Source organism: Chiloscyllium plagiosum, unplaced genomic scaffold (genome assembly GCF_037043375.1).
Source record: "Chiloscyllium plagiosum isolate Xiang-an unplaced genomic scaffold, Cpla_swu_hap1 HiC_scaffold_12, whole genome shotgun sequence".
Lineage (NCBI taxonomy): Eukaryota > Metazoa > Chordata > Chondrichthyes > Orectolobiformes > Hemiscylliidae > Chiloscyllium > Chiloscyllium plagiosum.
Genome location: NW_028270150.1, coordinates 72,853,815 through 72,874,242, shown reverse-complemented (window position 1 = coordinate 72,874,242; position 20,428 = coordinate 72,853,815). Strand labels below are relative to the sequence as shown.

The window sequence follows — 20,428 nt, the reverse complement described above, 5'->3', positions numbered from 1 at the left end:
ATCAAATGCTTTGCTGAAGTCCATATACACCACATCCACTACTCCACCTTCATCGACCTGTCTCGTCACCTCCTCAAAGAACTCAATAAGATTTATGAGGCATGACCTGCCCCTTCTAAAGCCACGCTGACTGCCTTTAATCACGCTATGCTTTTCCAAATAGTCATAAATCCTATCCCTCAAAATTCTTTCCAAAATTTTGCTGACCAGAAACATAAGACTGACTGGTCTGTAATTGCCAGAGATTCCCTATTCCCCTTCTTGAAAAGAAGAACAACTTTCGCTTCATCCAGTTTTATAATATGAGAAACCTGGTATTAGCCCTCTTATCCATGATCAGTTTATTTTCTGCCATGTCCATGCTCAATTGTCTACTTTCAGAAATCCCACATTTGACCCATAAACTGTTGACAACTGTTCACAAATATATAAATAACCAATTGAATTACTAAGATGGTTAATTTGTCTGACTTTGTTAAAGTACAGAAAATACCACAAAGGGATGGAATAACCTTTTCACGTTGGCAGCTGATGATGAGTGATGTATTAAAAAGATCAACGCAAGAGTTTTGGGTATTTAAAAAGACCAACGAAATGCATCTAAGTTTGTTGATGACACTAACTTTGTTGAGATTATAAACTGTGAGGATGAAAAGACTGCAAAGATATGCAGACAAGTTGTTGGTAATTTTGTTTCATTTCTGGGATGTCAGCATCACTGTCTAGACAACCATTTATTGTCCATTCTTTGTTGCCTTTGAGATTAATGCAGTAATGTTCTGACAAACGTTTGATTTCCTGTTGCAAGATTGCGGCTACCCCATTTTTCTTTCCCAGGATAACAGAAGCTCCATCTGACGTAATCAGTGGTAGTGAGCTGCTGCCTTGGACTGTACTGTCCATTTGCTGTCAGTAGATCTACAATATCATTAGAGAGGGAGATCTAGGATTTCGACCAGCATCACTGAAGAAATAGTGATACACTTCAAGTCAGGATGGTGAGTGGCTTTGAAGTGTTTGTGCAGGTAGTAGTGACCTGTGTATCTGGGGCCCTGATCCTACTGAATTGTAATGGTCATGGATTTGTAAGGAACTTTGAGAAACATGGATGAATTTCTAAAGTGCATCTCTTACTGATACTGAGTGTTCATTGAGGTGCAAATGAATTGGTTGTTTTATCCTGAAGTGTCGAGCTTCATGAATGGTTTTAGAACTGTACTCATCCAGGTAAGTGAGGGTAGCTTTGCATGAGAACATTCACAGTGTCGTGGCAGCCACTTCACTTCATTCAGTGGTTGGAAGGCCACTGTATCACACTGTGTAACTTTGCCTGGATCTTCAAATTGTCCTTTTTGGACAGTTGACCTGTTGAACACTATACGCTATCCTTAGAGTAGTTTCAATGTCTTGCATAATTGGCACGTGCTTCCAAGCATCATCTATTCCCAGATCATCTCTGATCATCGCAATCCTGTACAGACAAATGTTTGATTTCATGTCACAAGATTGCAGCTAGCCCCTTTTCTTGCCCAGCATAACATAAGCTCTACCTGGTGTAATCACCACCATCTTCCATAATTCAAGATTACTGTGAACATAAAATTGTGTGTGATTCCTGTCACAATGAAAGCACTGTAGGAAACAGGAATTTTGAAAGTTCAGGTTTATTCAGTTCGTCCAGAAAGTATCTGTATGATGAAGCCGATACAGTACAAATTTAAAGGTGTATTTCTTGCTATGTCAATTTTCAGTAATTACTGTATACTTCACATGATCATGAATGTAGCACAAAGCAGAGATGCTTTCAGCTTTACTGCAAGTGTGACATTCAACATTTCAAGATTGTCTATATCATCATTAGTGAAAATGTCAACCATTCATACATCCTTTGTATTGAAAATAGCATTTTGGCTATGATGACCTTAGAAAGCCATTCCCTTTTGAAATGTGCACTGGGTTTCCTTTTTCAAGAACTTGAAGATCCATTTGCTTTTCTTTTTCACATATTTTAAATTGTTCAAGAAAATCAGGTTTTAATGTATAGAAGAGAAATGTAACCTACTGCTTGCTTCATGTACACTTCATTCTGAATGCACGCCTGCCTTCCCAACCTTGTGCCTGGTCCTGCTGGTCATTATTGAGAAGACCCTGTTTCTATAGCTTTCGACTTAAATCCCTTGCTGGAGTTGATGAATTCTGGCTTCTTCCCCTTTCTGGAGACAGCTTTGACAATCATGAATGTTTACAATTCGTCTGGAACTGGAATCTGTTGCATGGTTAAGTAGTGAATTGAAAAGGCCAGGGCTTTGTTCTGGCACATGGAGAATCTTGGGCTTCATGGGCTGTTTGTAGAAATTGAGGGCCATACAAGTGGTCAGAAAACTGGAGTTGACAAAGAAGATTTAGCCATGATCAAAAATAACAGAACTGACTGGAAAGGCCATATGACCTTGTTTTTGTATTGGGCTGTGCCATCATTGAGGATATGGGTGATTGTGGAACTTTCGCCTTCTCATTACTGTTTAATTGTCTATCGCCATTTACAACTCGAAGTGACAAGTGGATATCACAAAATAATTTAAATACTAAAAGCAGAATCTAGAAATATAAATCTGTTGCTTTATTCCCAGTGACTTTCCTGCAGATATACAAATTTGATTTTAACAATATGTAATACAGCTTTGAATTGAGCAGTTGGTTGTGGGACCATTCAGCACTGTCTGTAGCATGCTACTTCTTTTATCGTGCACATTGTCTTGTATTGTAGCTTCATAGATTTTTGGGTCTGCTTGGTGCTGTCTTACACTTCATTCCTGAAGAAGGGCGTGTGCCCGAAACGTCAAATCTTCTGTTCCCTAGATGCTGCCTGACCTGCTGTGCTGTTCCAGCAATAAAGTTTCAGCTGTCTTACACTTCAAACTTGGTTCACATATGCCCTGTCATTTGATGATAATGGAAGTATGAGAGACATAGTGGGCTATAGGCTTACAGATAGAGAATTCAGAACGAAGGACGTTGAGACAGATTGAGTGAGTAATTTGGAATTTGGGTCCAAGTGGGAATTCAACTGATGAATCTAATTATAAGAGTAAAAGTCACGATAAGACCAAGAACCAATAGCCTAATTCAACAGGCAACTACATTATATTGGCAGTTATTTGTCAAATGCCAGCAATTTTTCATGTGAATTACGTGTCAACTAGTCTAGCAGAAAGTTAAGAAAAACAACTAATTCATTAGAGGTCTACCTAAGACCTTTTTCAAAGCATATAGTCACAGTGAGAGTGAGAGCGACTCTGCCAGAGCGAGTGTGAACTTGGGTCAGAGTGAGAAAGTGATTGTTTAATGAAGGTTTACCTCAAGAACTAAAGCCTTTTAGTGGAATGTGAAATAAGGCATGATTGAAAGGTCTATTTATACTGAGACCATGGTGGTGAGACATGAGTACAAGGAAAGCCAGGATGCAGGTTTGGTGAATACATCCAATCTTTAGTGAAAGTTGGGTGTTTAATTTCTGTTTAAGTCTCTGAATGTGTTTTTTTTCTCTCTTTCTGAGAAATAGCTTGTGTATTTTCAGAGTAAGTTTTATAGTAGAAGGACCAAATGGACTGTGCATCCGATGTTTGAAGTCATGAACCCACCACGTGTCCAGACAAACAGATTCACAGGAAGTGTCACAAGCTGCACAAGCCTGAACTTTGAGTTGCAGAACCAGAGCAATGGCTGGAGTCACAGTTGTGCAAACTGGTGGTCCTACCACAGATGAGAAGCACTCAGACAGAGAGGAAATGGGTGCCTACTAGGCAGTTTCAAAAAATCTGTTAGGTAGTTTAGGAGCCCCTCAATCAATTGTGTTTTCTAATTGGTATTCTATCTTGGAAACTGTTGATGCAGTGATTCCTCAGGGTAATGCAGTCAAAGCCAATCCCTTAGTGACACAGGGAGAGGAAGTAAAATGGAAGAACTGTAGATATAGGTGATTTCATAGTCATGAATCAAATAGGCATTTCAATAGCAGTAAATGTAACTCTAGCGTGTTGCATCCCTGGTGCCAGGCAAGGATGTCGCAGAGCTGCTACAAGACATGACTTCTGGCTGATATTCCTGTCCCCAAAGAATGGTCTACATTGATACTAATGACATAGGGATGAGGGGTGAGGTCCTGAAGGCAGATTTCAGGGAAAGGAAAGGATTATTCACGGTGCTACGTGCTGTAAGGGTAAAAATGGGGCATTGATTGGACACTTGGCTAGAGAACTAGTGTCGGAGAAAAGGCATAATTTTTCTGAGAAGCTAAGACCAATTCTGGGGTTGGTCTAAAAGCTGGAAAGTTTATGTCTTAATGGGACTGGGACTGGAGCCTCACAGAAATTTGCAAGTTCTATTGGGGTCTGTTTAGACTAACTTGCTGGGGGATGAGAACCTGAGGGGGAAACCCAAATTGGAAGAAAGTAAAAGTTTATAAAATGAAGTCAAAAAGATGTGAGGGAGATGAGAAAACAGGAGAAACAAATCTGAGCATTGGGTATGGTTCAAAAGCAGAATGATGTCAAAAAAGAACCAAGGGCACTGTACTGTAAGGACAATGTCTTGTTATTTTTGTCTCCTTAAAATTGTGGACTGCAGTGAGAAAGCAATGTTTTTAAAAACAGCTTTACGAGGGTGGTTGTGAATTTTGTTTTTGTGACTGGGTTCTTGCAATGCACAGATGATTAGGAGCAGAGGAATTGTTTAAAGGGAAGCTGGTTCTTAGCTAAACATTAGAAATGCAAGCAGAGAGGGAGAGAGAGACACACAAAGACACAGAAATGTGTGCAGTTCTTCTCCCCAGAAGAAGGTGTCTGTTCTCTGTAGTTTTTTTAAAAAACTCGGTTTAAACTTGAACAAAACCAATTAACTTTGCGGCAGGAGTTGCCGTAAGCTATGACTTTTGGAAAAATAAATAAGAGATTTTCCAAATGACTCAGTCACTCTGTACTTCTTACAAACCAGTGAAGTTTCCAGAGCAAGACAAGTGCCTGGTTAGTAAAGAAGTATCGTTTCAGGTAAGCAAAGCCAACTGAACTAACTTTCTAGTTCTCCACCTCCACCAATAATCTATTTTCCCTATTTATATGTCTTTCAAGGAGAGTTTACAAGGGCTTTAATTAGTTTACCTGTAGCTATTGTCTAATTACTTATTTAAAAAAGTCTGGTCCGTGCTTTCTGTCAACCTTGGTCTGAAAGTCAAATAAATTGGGGTTCTGTGCATATTTTTAAAACAAAAGTCTAATATTTGGTATGACTCCAGAAACAGCACGGCTCGATTTATGGCATGCTACCCCAGTGAGTTGTAATTCTAGCTGAATGCACACGGCAGTTGAAACAAGGTGGACGACCTAAAGGCACAAATAGACATACATGGGTATGATCTAGTTGCATTACTGAAGTATTGCTGTATGATGACCAGAACTGGGAACTAAATATTCAAGGATGCTTGACATATGAAAGGACACAAGTGAAAAAGGAGGTGGAGCTGTGCTGATTATGAGAATCAATACATTTAATAAGGAAGGATCTCAGATCAGACAAATAAATTGTGGAATCTGGTTGGAACTAAGAAATAGTAAGGGGCAGCAGACATTGGTTGTATTATTTATAGGCCACCAAATAGTAGTGACAGTGAGGGGCATAGTATTAATTACCTATGCGTAAGCAACATAATTATCACTGAATTCCATCTGCATATAGACTACGTAAACTGAGCACTAAAGCTATAGAGGTTGATTTTCTGAAATGTGTTAAGAATGTTTTCTAGATCAGTATATTGAGGAGCCAACTAGAGGACATGCATTTACATCTAGTTTTATGTAATGAAAAGGACTAATTACTAATACAATTATCAAAGAATCTTTAGGGATAAGTAATTACAATATGATATAATTTTACATTTGGTTTGACAGGAGTTAATTTATTCAGAAGCAAGTGTGTTAAATTTGAATAAGGGAAATTATGAAGGCATAAGGCTCAAAATGGCTAAGGTAAATTGTAAAAATGCATTAGCTGGCTATAACTGTACATAGGCAATGGATAGGAGGCAGGCAGAGATGAGTCAAGATTAGAGTGGTGCTGGAAAAGCAAAGCAGGTCAGGCAGCATCTGAGAAGCAGGAAAATTGATGTTTCGGGCAAAAGCCCTTCATTCCCAATGAAGGGCTTTTGCCAAAAACGTCGATTTTCCTGTTCCTCAGATGCTGCCTGACCTGTGCTTTTCCAGCACCATTCTAATCTTGACTCTGATCTCCAGCATCGGCAGTCCTCGCTTTCGCCTGGCAGGCAGAGATGATAATTAATCATTGATTTTTTGAATGGCAGATGGTGGAATTTGAAAAGTGGGATTTGGACCTGGGACCCCAGAACATCATGTGGTTCTCTGGATTGACAGTCCAGCGATAATACCATTAGGTTGTTGCTCCCCTAATTCATTACCATCACAGTCAGAAGAATTTATTAAAGGGAATAGAGAAATGACAAAGAAGCTGAAAGATTGTTTTCACTGAGGAAGATCCCAGAAATATCATAGAATCAGAGATCCAAATGGTAGGGAGAATAAGGAGTTGAAGGAAAACAGCATTAGTAAGAAGATTACACAAGAGAAATTAAAGAGCTTGAATGGTAAGAGGTTGGCAATTGTACATGTACAGTGTGACCTCGGTGTCTTTTATGAAAGTGTCTCTTGTGCAGGACTGTAAACCTATATTGCAGGAGAATTTGAGTACAGGAATAGTGAAGGCTTGCTTTAGTTATATAGGAGCTTGGTTAGACTGCACCAAAAGTTGTGTATAGTTTTGGTCTCCTTATCTCAAAGATGTTATTGCCACTGAGGGGTGCAACAAAGGTTCATCAGACTTGTTCCGGGATGTATGACAGTCTCATGAGGAGAGATTGGGCAAAGTAGGGACCATCTTCTGCACAATTTTTATGAATGAGAGGTTATCTCATTGAAACTTACAGAAACTTAAAGGGATAGACGGGGTAGATGCTGGTAAAATGTTTCTCATTTTAGTGTGTGTGTTATGGATTAGGCCAAAGCCCCTCAAAATATTTTAAGATGATAGCCTAGACCCTAATCTTTTCTTATTTTCAAGGCAAGTGCCAGATGTTGTATTCTGGATGCAATTTGATTGGTCAACCTACTCATCTTGAAGCAAAACACATTTTATTCATGTACTATAGTTAAAATACAACATAAGAAAGAATAAACTGGTATAACTTAACTATTGGAAAAAACAGAGTGATAGTTTATTTGACTACTCAACAGTAACTGTTCAAATATGGTAACATCTAATAAACACACCCTTGGCAAAGGCAAATTCTGTAACATAGATTGCCTCTCATGCAATTCCCCAGTCCAAGGGGGACAAACATCAAGAGAAGACTCCGCATCTGGGATAGATACACTGCAACTTCAAGACCTCAGCAACTTAAACTAAAAGTCATGGTCCTGTGGGAGGTTGACCCCACCCATTCAGATTGCTTCTGTTGTTCCAATGTTTTTTTTTTAAAAGTCTCACGAGCTGTTGACTTTATTGGCTTTGGAGCAGACTGTCTGACATTTCTGTCACAATCTTTTTTTAATTAATAAGAGAAATGACAAAATGCCACATCTGAAAGCCATAGTATCACCACAAGAGGAAGCTAGGAAGAGGCATCATTTAAAAATAATGGGGATGCTACTTGGTTTTGAAATGAAATGTTTTTAACTCAGAGTTATGAAACTTTGGAATTCTCTCTAACAAAGTACTGTGGAGGCTTAGTCTTTGAGTATTTTTAACATAATGGTTAATATATTTCTGATATACCAACGGGTACAATATACTGAAGTGCTCAGACAGCTATGCTCATGCTGGAGGAGTTGCATTACTGGTCAAAGAAGATATAACAGCTGTGCTGAAGGAGGGCACAAGGGAAGACTCGAGCAGTGAGGCAATCTGGGCAGAGCTCAGAAATAGGAAGGATGCGGTAACAGTGTTGAGATTGTACTAGAGGCCTCCCATCAGCGATGTCATAGAGGTGCATATATGTAGAGTGATCATAGAAAGATTTAGGAGCAACAGGGAGGTGGTGATAGGAGATTTTAATTTTCCCAACATTGACTGGGATTCATTTAGTGTTAGAGGTCTGGATGGAGCAGAACCTGTAAGGAGCATCCAAGAGGGTTTTCTAGAGTAGTATGTTAGGAGTCCAACTCGGGAAGGGGCCAAACTGGACCTGGTGTTAGGAAATGAGCCAGACCAAGTGATTGAAGTTTCAGTGGGGGATTACTTTGCAAATAGTGATCACAATTCCATAGGTTTTAGGATACTCATGGACAAAGACGAGAGTGGTCCTAAAGGAAGACTGCTAAATTGGGGGAAGGCCAACAATATCAAAATTCTGCAGGAGGTGGGGAATGTAGATTGGGAGCAGCTGTTTGAAGGTAAATCCACATTCGATATATGGGAGGCTTTTTAAGAGAGGTTGATTACAGTACAGGACAGGCATTTCCCTATGAAAATGATGGATACAACTGGCAAGATTAGGGAACCATGGATGACAGGTGAAATTGTGAGACTAGCTAAGAAGAGAAAGGATGCATCCATCAGGTTTAGGCGACTGAAGATAGACCAAGCTTTGGAAGAATATTGGAAATGTAGGACCAGTCTGAAATGAGGAATTTAGGAGGGTTGAAAGAGGTCATGAGCAGGGTTAAGGAAAGCCTTTTATTCATTTATAAGGAGCAAGAGAGTAACGAGGGAAAGGGTGGCCCACTCAAGGACAAAGGAGGAAAGATATGCATGCAATCAGTTCTCCTGTACTGAAACCATGTCTTTCAGCAACTCCCACCTTGTACAAAGATCTGTGACCAGACCTCAATAATTTTAAATGTCAGTCCTGACAGAGCTCTTCATTCATTCTGTTTGAACCTACAGAATTTGCAATTTGTGACATGTAGGTAGCTGGAAACAATTATTTATCCAAAAGTTTCGTGAGGGCAGAAGTCATTTGATCTAGAAAAGAATCTCTACATAAAATTTAATCCACTATCAAAATCAAAAGTCATTCCATGTGAGATTTGTGCTTAAAATCATAACTTGAATGGAAGCACAGAGTCAGGAATTTCTCTCTTTTTTTTTTAGTATTTTGTGTAACCTGTCAAAATCCATGATATGTTCCTTGAAGGATTAGCTGTCCATCATCTTAGAGTTATTAAAAGTCAACCATGCCTCGAGGGATTGCAGCAGATTTCTCTTGGAAATTTTGCCCGTAAATTGTAACAGAATCTGCAATCCTTTTTCGGTATCTAAGTCAATTACGTACTTATGGTTCTGAATATAATTTAAACCTTATTTTTCCCTGGTAAAGAAAAAGCCAAGACCATACCTTGTTTCCAGAAGCTTCGAGAAGCAGTCCTTTTGTTGGAAAGAAATTTCTTTATTTATCTTCCTGTCTGAAGGGACCATGGTTTATCCTCTGGTATTTTTTATCCATTTTAAACAGTGGACTTATTGAAGCAAATATCGTTTTGTGTTCCACAATGGTTTATTTGCATATTATAGTTCATAACAAATGCAAATCTGCCTTTCCCCTTCCTAACCAACACCATTTACTAATGGAAAACTAGCTCATCTTTTTCATTAACTTGTTCAGACATGTTCTATCATGCTTCTGGAGCAGGTGTGACTTAAACTAAGACCTTCTGAGCTAGGCATAGGAACACTGCCACTGTACCACAAGAGTCTGAAAAGATCAATCCATGGATTTTTTTTAAAATCAACCTGTTCAGAGATGTTACACTTGAACCCAGGCTTCCTGCCTCAGAGGTATGGACGATACAACTTCACCACAGGAGATCATTCAAAAACCAGTCTTTTTGTTTATAATCAGTCTGTTCAATATAGTTTGACGCATTTCCAGTGCAGTTGGGACTTTGGCTTTCTGGGTCAGCGGTACCGGAGCCCTTAATCTGTTATGACACACTTCCGCAGCAGGTGGCACCTGGATTCAGGCCTGTTGTCCCTGAGGTAGGAAGACTTGCACTGCTGTATAGGATATCGGGTTTTTTTTTTCAGTTTACAGATGTTATTACATACCTCTAAATGTTTTTTTACCTCTAATAACCTGCCTGTGTTTCTCATTAAAGGAGCAATAATCTACCAGGGCAGTACAATAATAATGAACATAGGAGAGAACAAGAAAGAGAGAACTAAATTAAAATGAAATTGGAGGAGGAAGTAATACATTCCAGCCCCTGCAGTTTCATATCTCTCTAAAGACTTTGAAGGCATCAGTGGAGAAAAACAACCCTTAACTATATTCAATGGGCATCAGCTACTCTCTAAAACTTCTGCGACATGTCCTGGTTCATTATTAATTCGATCATGATTTACATTGTCAGGCTTTTGTATATTAACATTACATATCTATTAACATTATTATGGCACTATCCTAAAATCAGTTATACTTGTGAGAAGAAAAAAATCAGATCTTTTATACACGTGACATTAAATTATTGAAGTAGAACAAAAATGAATGGCAGGAATTCCAGATCAGAAATTGTAATGTGTTATTTTCTAGATTTTAAGTAAACTTTTCTCTTGGAGTATGAGTCCAGCAGTATTTGTTTTATAGTGATACATTGTATATTACCATAATTAACCACAGCATACTATTTAATTCACTTGCAGCAGCAACATGGATGATCTAAGATTTTCTTACATGTTTGTCCTACTTTAAGTAGAACATTAAGTGGTAATCTCTCTGTGCAGACACTGTTCAGTATATAAGGCAATTTTAATACTTTATAATCTGAAATCAGTTTAAGGTTCTGACCATCCCAAAATGTCACAATCTCAGTTGGAATATTCAAAAGCAAAATAAATATTAATGGGAAATAAAGTTGTTCGTGTATTAAGAGAAAAAGCAAGGGCTTAAAATTTAAAAGATAGACTTGAAAATTACAGTCATGATTTGGAGATGCCGGTGTTAGACTGGGGTGTACAAAGTTAAAAATCACAAAAGCTAGTGTGCTCCGAAAGCTAGTGTGCTTCCAATTAAACCTGTAGGACTATAACCTGGTGTTGTGTGATTTTTAACTTCTGAAAATTACAGAGCAGACTGAGTCAGATCATCTTCTGTTACACCATACTTCTGAACTGAAGCTTGAAACTGGCACAAACATTCTAATTTGCAAAGTTACTTATGCAAATAAATAAAACTGAATAACCCGAGGATCTGTTTATTTTATGTATAGTCTGCACAAATGTATACTGTTTCCATTACCAGTAGTCCCTTATATTGCATTCTGGATCAGTGGTGCTGGAAGAGCACAGCAATTCAGGCAGCATCCGAGGACAGGCAAAATCGACGTTTCGGGCAAAAGCCCTTCATCAGGAATAAAGGCAGAGAGCCTGAAGCGTGGAGAGATAAGCTAGAGGAGGGTGGGGGTGGGGAGAGAGTGGCATAGAGTACAATAGGTCAGTGGGGAAGGAGATGAAGGTGATAGGTCAGGGAGGAGAGGGTGGAGTGGATAGGTGGAAAAGGAGCTGGGCAGGTCGGACAAGTCCGGACAGGTCAGGGGATCGAGTTTCTGGAGGTTAGAAGCTAGGATGAGGTGGGGGAAGGGGAAATGAGGAAACTGTTGAAATCCGCATTGATGCCCTGGGGTTGAAGTGTTCCGAGGCGGAAGATGAGGCGTTCTTCCTCCAGGCGTCTGGTGGTGAGGGAGCGGCGGTGGAGGAGGCCCAGCACCTCCATGTCCTCGGCAGAGTGGGAGGGGGAGTTGAAATGTTGAGCCACTGGGCGATGTGGTTGATTGGTGCGGGTGTCTCGGAGATGTTCCCTAAAGCGCTCTGCTAGGAGGCGTCCAGTCTCCCCAATGTAGAGGAGACCGCATCGGGAGCAACGGATACAATAGATGATATTAGTGGATGTGCAGGTAAAACTTTGATGGATGTGGAAAGCTCCTTTGGGGCCTTGGATAGAGGTGAGGGAGGAGGTGTGGGCGCAGGTTTTACAGTTCCTGCGGTGGCAGGGGAAAGTGCCAGGATGGGAGGGTGGGTCGTAGGGGGGCGTGGACCTGACCAGGTAGTCACGGAGGGAACGGTCTTTGCGGAAGGCGGAGAGGGGTGGGGAGGGAAATATATCCCTGGTGGTGGGGTCTGTTTGGAGGTGGCGGAAATGTCGGCGGATGATTTGGTTTATGCGAAGGTTGGTAGGGTGGAAGGTGAGCACCAGGGGCGTTCTGTCCTTGTTGCGGTTGGAGGGGTTGGGTCTGAGGGCGGAGGTGCGGGATGTGGATGAGATGTGTTGGAGGGCATCTTTAACCACGTGGGAAGGGAAATTGCGGTGTTTTTACCTTATATTGCATTGTCTATCACACCTATTACTACCAATTGAGCGTGATTAAACTTACTATATGAAATGTAATGGAAAATGCTGATGTATCAAGGTCCATCCTCAAGAACTTAAACATAGCCCAGTTTAAATTGGTGTCCCTCGAGCATGGTGAGGTGAAGACAGGTACAGATATCTAATGAAAGACTCCAAAGTGCACCCTTCAGTATCTGAACCAGATACTGCTATTTCTGAGAACACGCACCACAAGAAAACAGAAGGATGATGTTGACTTGAATTTTCATTTATTGCAAATATATATGTGGTATTACATAAAAGTGGACTAGTCCTTCAAAAATTTTAAAACAATCAATTTTTTTTTAAGGCTGTGGCAGTGCTGGACCTCATTACAACCCCTGTAATGAAACTCATGGAGCACCAGAAGACAAAAAAAGGTGAGTTTTATCTAAACAGCAAAGTTTGAAATGCTGAAAGTTTATGGAAAAGTTTATGAAAAACTTTGTTACCATGTTAATTATTTTGACTAAGTACACTTTGGCTTTTCATCTGTATGGCAGATGAAGTATAATGTGGATACAAGTAGGGTTATCCACTTCAGTAGCAAAATCGGAAAGGAAGATTATTAGTTGAATGTCTATAGATTTGGAAAAGGGGAGGTGCAGTTTGACCTGGGTGTCCTTGCGCACCAGTTGCTGAAGGTGAGCATGCAAGTGTAACAGTTGGTGAAGAAGGCAAATGGTATGTTGGCTTTTATTGTGAGAGGATTCGAACAGTGAAGCAAGGATGTCTTACTACAATTGCATTGAGCTCTGATGAGGCCACATTTGGAGTATCGTATACAATTTTAGTATCTATGGAGAATGTGTAACAAAGGTTTACCCGGCTGATTCCTGGGATGGTAGGACTGACATTTGGTGCAAGTCTGGATCGGTTAGGACCACATTCACTGGAATTTAGGAAGCATGAGGGTGATGTCTAAGTTGGATTAGTTTCTGATCACATCAGGTTTTCAGAGTATTTTTAAGTCATATTATATTCCACTGTAATGTTTTTTAAAAAGCAAATCATTTCAGTTGATAAACAAAAATGCCTGTTGAGTGACGTTTTGGAGTCTAGGGATGGATTCAGTCAACTATAACCCTAATACTGAACTTCAAAGTTAGCCTATATTTTAATAAAGTCAGAAGTCACACTACACCAGAGTTTTATTTGAAATCATAAGCTTTCAGAGCACTGCTCCCTCATCAAATCCCCTGACAAAGGAGCAGTGCTCCCAGTCAAATTCTTTCTCACAAACTTTGAAATTTTCTCATACGAGCTTACACCTTCACTTTTTCTTGATTATGCAACCGATGTTGAGCACATTTCTTGGGGAATCTCATGGCAAGTGAGGTGGTAATGCTTGCCATTGTCAGGACCTTCTAACTATTTAAAGCACAGCTGCACACCATTTCAATGCTGCAGCAAGGATCAACCTTTCACACTGTGGTGTTCATTTCTGAAATCTCAGCATATTGTGCCAAAGAAGGCCAAGCCTACTTCCTACTTCCAAGACAGAGTTCCTAAGTTGCTGGGAGACAGGTCATAGGGAAGAAGCAGCCAACGTCTTTGCTGACCATCACAGACGGCCAAATCAATACACCCAGCCAGCCTGACGAACGTTTCAGTATGCCAAAAGTAGTGTCACAAGAGGGTAAGTGCCACCATTTTCTCATCCTCTAATGTATTGCTCACATTATTACTCTACCACTCGATTGGCATCTCATCAAGTTAGATGAACTACACTTTCCAGTATCCTTCCAAACTCAATCCATATTGCATTCTACACATTCTACTTACTCAGTGGGGACACCTCACTGTCTTTCCTGCTCATACACGATCACTAATTTTACTAAGCAAGGGCCGCTTGCTAGTATAACAAAATAATTGCAATTAGTTAAACAAAGTTAAAGCCCAACTTATTCATCCTGGAGGTAAGGCTGTCTCTGATCTTCTGGCTTGATGGCTTCTTGGCCTTTTATGTACTCAATGGATGGCTGACCTGGTGAATATCATGATCCTGATCCTGATCCTTATCTTCATGCTCAGAATATTGCTGTTCATTCCACGATTCTTTCTGCATCCAAGACATTTCCCAACTTTCTCAGCTCTAGTTATGAAGGACAAACTATGCCAGAATGAGGCCCTCCCCAGACTTGCTTTCTCTAGGACCAATTGAACTGTCTTCTGATGAACCCTGACCATTATTGACCAAATCCCAGGACTAACCTAACAGGACAGCCATGAGTAATCATGCCATCCCCTAGACTTATATCACAATGATAACCTGACTGACAGTGTCTAGGATCAGGATCTGGATCCAGAGACTTGCATGGGACCAAGTGACTGACTGACCAAGGCCAATCCAAAGAACTGGAATAGGACACGTCCTTTGACCTACTTCCCACTGTTATCAGTTGCCTGCTGCTTCTATGCTGAAAATCAAGATAAACTGCAAAAGCTGACAGCCTGTAAATATGTGCTCAAGACATTGTGAACTAAGAAGGCAATAAGGCTGGGAGCCTCCAAATAAGTGCTGAACTCCGAGAGCTCCAGCAAAGCAGTGTAGAAACTGGCAGCCTGTAACTCCACAATAGAGTCAGTGAGTGCTAAGAAAGCAAGCTAAATGGCATAAGATACTTGTGACTATGTCAGTGTAAAAGCTTCTTGTGTAGACACATGAAATGCATGACTATCCCTGCACACATTGCAACCTGGAGGAAGCACACAAGTCAGCTCCAGATCCAAAGTAAAGTATTGTAGGCATGAAGTGTTGGCTGAGTTGTTCCACGAGCAAAGCTCAGTGTGGTGAGACTGATGACTTGCTGATGATGAGCTGCATGGATGAAGGGTTGAGGAGGATGGTGGCCATGGAGCACGTAGGTGCATTATGCAGATGAACCAGTTGTATGAAGTCTGGGTGAGGCATTTAACAAGCTGCAGCTGTGTCTGATCTGTCAAACACAGTTTTTGCACTATTTAATTTCATACAGGAGGAGAGAAAAATTGCAAGTGGATGTAAATAGGGGGATTTGGGGCATTAATGAAATACAAGTACACAAATATAGTTAGTCACCAATCGTGGGTGAATACCACAAGAATTTCAGAATACAAATGCCTGTTCAACTACAAGATGTGTGCTGTGAAGCATACCAAATTCAGTACCCAAGAGGATTACATTGAATATAGCAGACATTTACCTTGTATGTTCCTGTCACTTAGGTACAGCTGGGAGGACTATACCAGTCATTGAATATATATTGTAAGTATTAAGGCTATTACAATTATAGTAAGGCACCTAAGAGTGCAACGAGATATCTAGAGACAAGTTGAGCTTCTTATGTAAAGTCTGTAAATTTTCAAATGGAATTAGTTTGTAATCTACTTTTACCAGTTTTATGAATAAATATTTTTCTGAAAAAAGCACACGGTAAGAGTACACAGCTTATATACTTCTGCCTCCCTCCTTTCTTCTCGTACTGTAACACAGCTATAGTGTACACCACACAACAATCACATGCAATTCAACCGTTTCAACTTTTCTATTTATAGTGCTGTAGGGCACTCTTAGAGCAACATGGGTGCAGTAAATAGCACCCTGCACTTTGGGGAATACGAATGCCATAGCTGCTTCACTACCATTGGCAAGGAGAAAGGATATGAAGAGGTGGTGTATGGCAAAAATGAATCTTGTCATCAGTAACTTCCCAGAGTAATTTTGTGGATTGGAAAATGCCACACAAATCCCCTAGTGCTCCCTGTAATGAGCCCTGTCCATAAAAGTTCAGGACTGCTGTAATAATTAGCAGTCATAGGGTGGGATTGCCAGTTATTCTGAGCAGAAGTCCCCCTGCGAAAGCTGGTATAGTTCAGAGATAATGGGGGTGAGGCACTCTCAATTTGCACTTGCAATGTCAAACAGTTGAAGAAAGTGACATTGAGGTCTTTTATGAGGGATCTAATTTACCTGTGCTTCCTGGGCTGAGGTCACACAACATCAGGTTATAGTCCAACAGGTTCATTTGGCAGCACTAGCTGATGAAGCTACCGATGAAGGAGCAGCACTATGAAAGCTAGTGCTTCCAAATAAACCTGTTGGACTATAACCTGATGTTATGTGATCTTAACCTGGTGGTGTGATTTTCAATTTTGTTCATCCCAGTCCAACATCAGCTTCTCCACATCATTCCTGATACTGTGCTGCTATTTCCCCCTCTGGTGGCTGTGTTACAGCTGCTGTTATTGCTGGTGTATTAAATATATTCTAATTGTTGTCTTGTATTGTATTCTTCTCAGAATCAGCAAAGCTGCAATGACTCCAATGATGGAGTTATCCACGTGAGCTCTGTGAGCATAGAATTTGTGGGAAATGTCAGGAATATTTGCAATTTCAAATAAAGAACTTTTGAGTTCTCACATCTATAAAAATGAACAGCACTGAGGCATTCCAAAGAGATCATACTTAAGCCTCAGTAAAAACTAAGCTTCAATAATAGTTATGTCTGACAACAAAAGTTTTCAATGTCAAATTGGGAATAGAGTTCTTTATTCAATTATTCACCACGAAAGACACACCTCCCCAAGAAAGAAAAGGTTCCCTTCCGCATCATAACCCTTGCTGTACCCTATTTATAAATCGGTGTGACGGTCTGGCAGATGAAATGTATTGAATTCCAGAACTTTCTGTGGTGTCATAAATCATACAGTACAGGAGAGGCACTTCTTCAGCCTATCAAGTCCGCACCAATTAAATCTATTTTAAATGTACATTTACATCCATAGCTTTGGATGGCATGACATTTCAAGTATTCATCCAAGTACTTTTTAAAAGTTTCAAGGTTCTGCACTTCAACTACCCTCCTAGGCAGTGTATTCACATTCCCGGTACCCTCTGGGTGAGATTTATTTTCCTGAAATCCCCTCTAAGTCTTCCACATGTTTATGACCTCTTGCTATTGACACTTCAACTAAGGATAACAGCTGCTTTCTGTCCACCTCTCCATGCCATTCATCATCTTACATACCTCCAATCAGACCTCCTGTAAGCCATCTTTGCTCTCAACAAAACAACCTGAACTAAATTGTGCAACATCCAGGTGAATCTCTTTTGCACCCTCTCCAGTGCAATCATATGTTACTTATAGTGCAGAGACCAGACCTGCACAGAGTACTCCAACTGTGGCTTTTGTACAGCTTCAGCATAACTTCTCTCTTCTTAAAATCTATGCCATGACTAATCATGACAGCATCCCAAACACTTTCTTAACTACCCTATTAACCTGTCCTACTGCCTTCAGGAATCTGTGGATGAGCACCCCAAGATCCTTATGTTTCTCTGAGCTTCCTAGTGTCCTGCCATTCATTGAATTCTTTCTTATTACATCTTGCAAAGTGCATCACCTTTTTTTACATACATGGTGTGCATCTGTGGAATGAGCTGCCAAAGGAAATGGTAGACGTGGGTAAAATTACAATATTCAAAAGATATTTGGATAGATACGTGGTAGGAAATGTTAAGAGGGATATTGACCAAATGCAGTCAAATGGGACTAGTTCAATTTAGGATACCTGGTTGACATGGATGAGTTGGACCAAAGGGTCTATTTCTGTGCTGTTATGACTGTGACTCTTGCTTAGGTTTAAGTTTCATCTGCTATTGATCTGCCCATGGCCAATCTATCTATATAATCCTGTAACAAAGACAACCTCCTTCCTCACCGTCAACCACCTGGCCATTCTTTGTAAAGTTATTGTGTAGTTAGCTTTTGAATCTAGCATAATAGTATTATGATGTTGTATTAGTGAGAGTGATTTGCAGGGTCCACCTGTGATGCACTGTTTTCCTAAAATCCTTTATGTTCCCTTTTCCTATTGCTGTACCTATGGTCATATGACTTTTCAGCAAACCCCCAGTTTTGGTCGAGCCCTTTTGCATCACTATAAATATGCCTTGAAATTTTTATGCACTTACTGGCCCTACACATCTACATCATGTAGGCACAAGAATTACTGTGACCTGCTTAAACGGCACCACGATCATCACCTTCGCTCCCAGTCCACTCCTGTTTCTCTCACCCATTACAATGAAATTTATGAGGAGAAAGTGAGGTCTGCAGATGCTGGAGATCAGAGCTGGAAATGTGTTGCTGGAAAAGCGCAGCAGGTCAGGCAGCATCCAGGGAACAGGAGAATCGACGTTTCGGGCATAAGCCCTTCTTCAGGAAGAAGGTTCCTGAAGAAGGGCTTATGCCCGAAATGTCGATTCTCCTGTTCCCTGGATGCTGCCTGACCTGCTGCGCTTTTCCAGCAACACATTTCCAACAATGAAATTTATCCCAGACATGAATTGACACTTTCTCCAGGACTTCCAAGTCCTGCCTCTATAAACCCCCTGACCATTGTTGACCTAAATCCAATGATCGACCGTGCTCCACCCCAGGATTGACTCAGCAGAATGCCCTGAGATCATGGCTCACCTCCCATACTGATGTCTCATCCCAATTGAGACATGTACCTGTAATCTCTTGCACTTTACCTGCAGAACTGATCGTGCCTTATTCCCAGGCTGCAAACACATTGATTACCAGACCACAGTAGAACCAATACTTGACTGACTGTGGCGAATCCCCTGGATTGAAATGGTCGGTGTTTTGACTAATGACAGTTCTGATTCATTCAAATTTCTGCTGTCTACTGTATACAATTCTGTGAGCCCCATCACCTCCAAGCTCCCTCGGCTGTTGTGTCCTAATGAGTAGAAGCTTAAAACTTTATACTTGTTTTCCAGTGGCTTATGATCTTAATGTTTTCCTGCTTTACCTCCCTAACTATACTTTTCACTCTCACAGTAGATTTCTCTTCAGCTTGCATTTCTTAGTTGTTACTATTGTTAAATATTCATTCAGTCACTATATTCCTGACCTTTGAAATTCCCTAAATGGAATGTTCCATGTTGACTGTTCCTTCCACTTCTAAGATTCTACCTTGATGACTGATGATTTTCATATTAACCCCTCTACATTAGTTCTCTTCTTCCAAAGGTTTAATGATGACCATCTTTTTTGGACATGACAGTTCAACATAAGTGCGGTTCTTTTAAAATATAAAATTAGACTGTATCCCCTTGACAGCAGAAGAGTTGAAATTTTGAGGATTTCCTCACGGACCTTTACTTTGCTGAAAACTTGTTGGAGTAGAAATGTATTGATCGGCATAATGGCTCATTTGGCAGTAGGTTTGTTTTGCAGTTAGTTCCTCTAATTATGGTTGGCTTATTTTTTTTTCCCTTTCTGTAATAACCTGAGACTTGTTCTGCAATACATCAAATTAACTTATGACCAGATAAATCAGGTGATATGCTTTAATAGTTTCAGCTGAACTTGGCAGAGGTTTCACATCTAAAGATGCTATTTGGACAATGTTTGCTCGTCTTTCTGGTTTGATTATATTTATTTTTATATTGGAGGTCCAGTGAATTATATTGCCATATTCAAGGAAACTGCCCCTCGACTAATTTACAAGTAATAACCACAGAGGGTTTTTTTAGGCACAGAGGTTTTAGTGGATATTCCCCTTTTGAGATATTGATGAAAGAGGAAAAGGAGAGAAAAAGGGAGCTAAATGTGGCAGTGTTGCCAATGGATTAAATCAAACTGTCTCTCAGGCCCATGAGATTCTAAGTGAGGAACTGTTTTGCATATTTAGGTTCACAAAGGAATCCTCAGCTAACCTAGTTTCTACATGTTAAACTTCCATGCCTGATTTAATAGTCAAACATGTTGACAACTTATAGCAAAGCTGGGTACAGATCTAATTTTTCATGCCACTGATTCGTTTGATATTGTATGTAGACCTTCTATAACAGCAGTTAGAGTGCTATCCTGTCCAACATTCCCAAGGCAGTCAGTGCTGTGTTTAGGAGAGCTAGGACAAGTAACCATTCTGATATAATAGAAGCATGAAAGAACTGTTCATTTCCATCATGTTATTACTTTCCTCAGAATTCAGAGGGCAATA

General features: G+C 40.2%; 1 protein-coding gene across 1 annotated transcript in view; it reads left to right on the top strand.

Moving 5' to 3' along the window:
- LOC122555061 (uncharacterized) overlaps nucleotides 1–20,428 on the top strand; it is a 62,958-nt gene that overhangs the window by 29,505 nt on the left and 13,025 nt on the right. Inside the window, exon 3 of the mRNA XM_087992311.1 lies at nucleotides 12,738–12,807. Within this exon, the coding sequence (XP_087848437.1) occupies nucleotides 12,738–12,807 (70 nt within the window). The remainder of the gene's footprint in view (nucleotides 1–12,737; nucleotides 12,808–20,428) is intronic.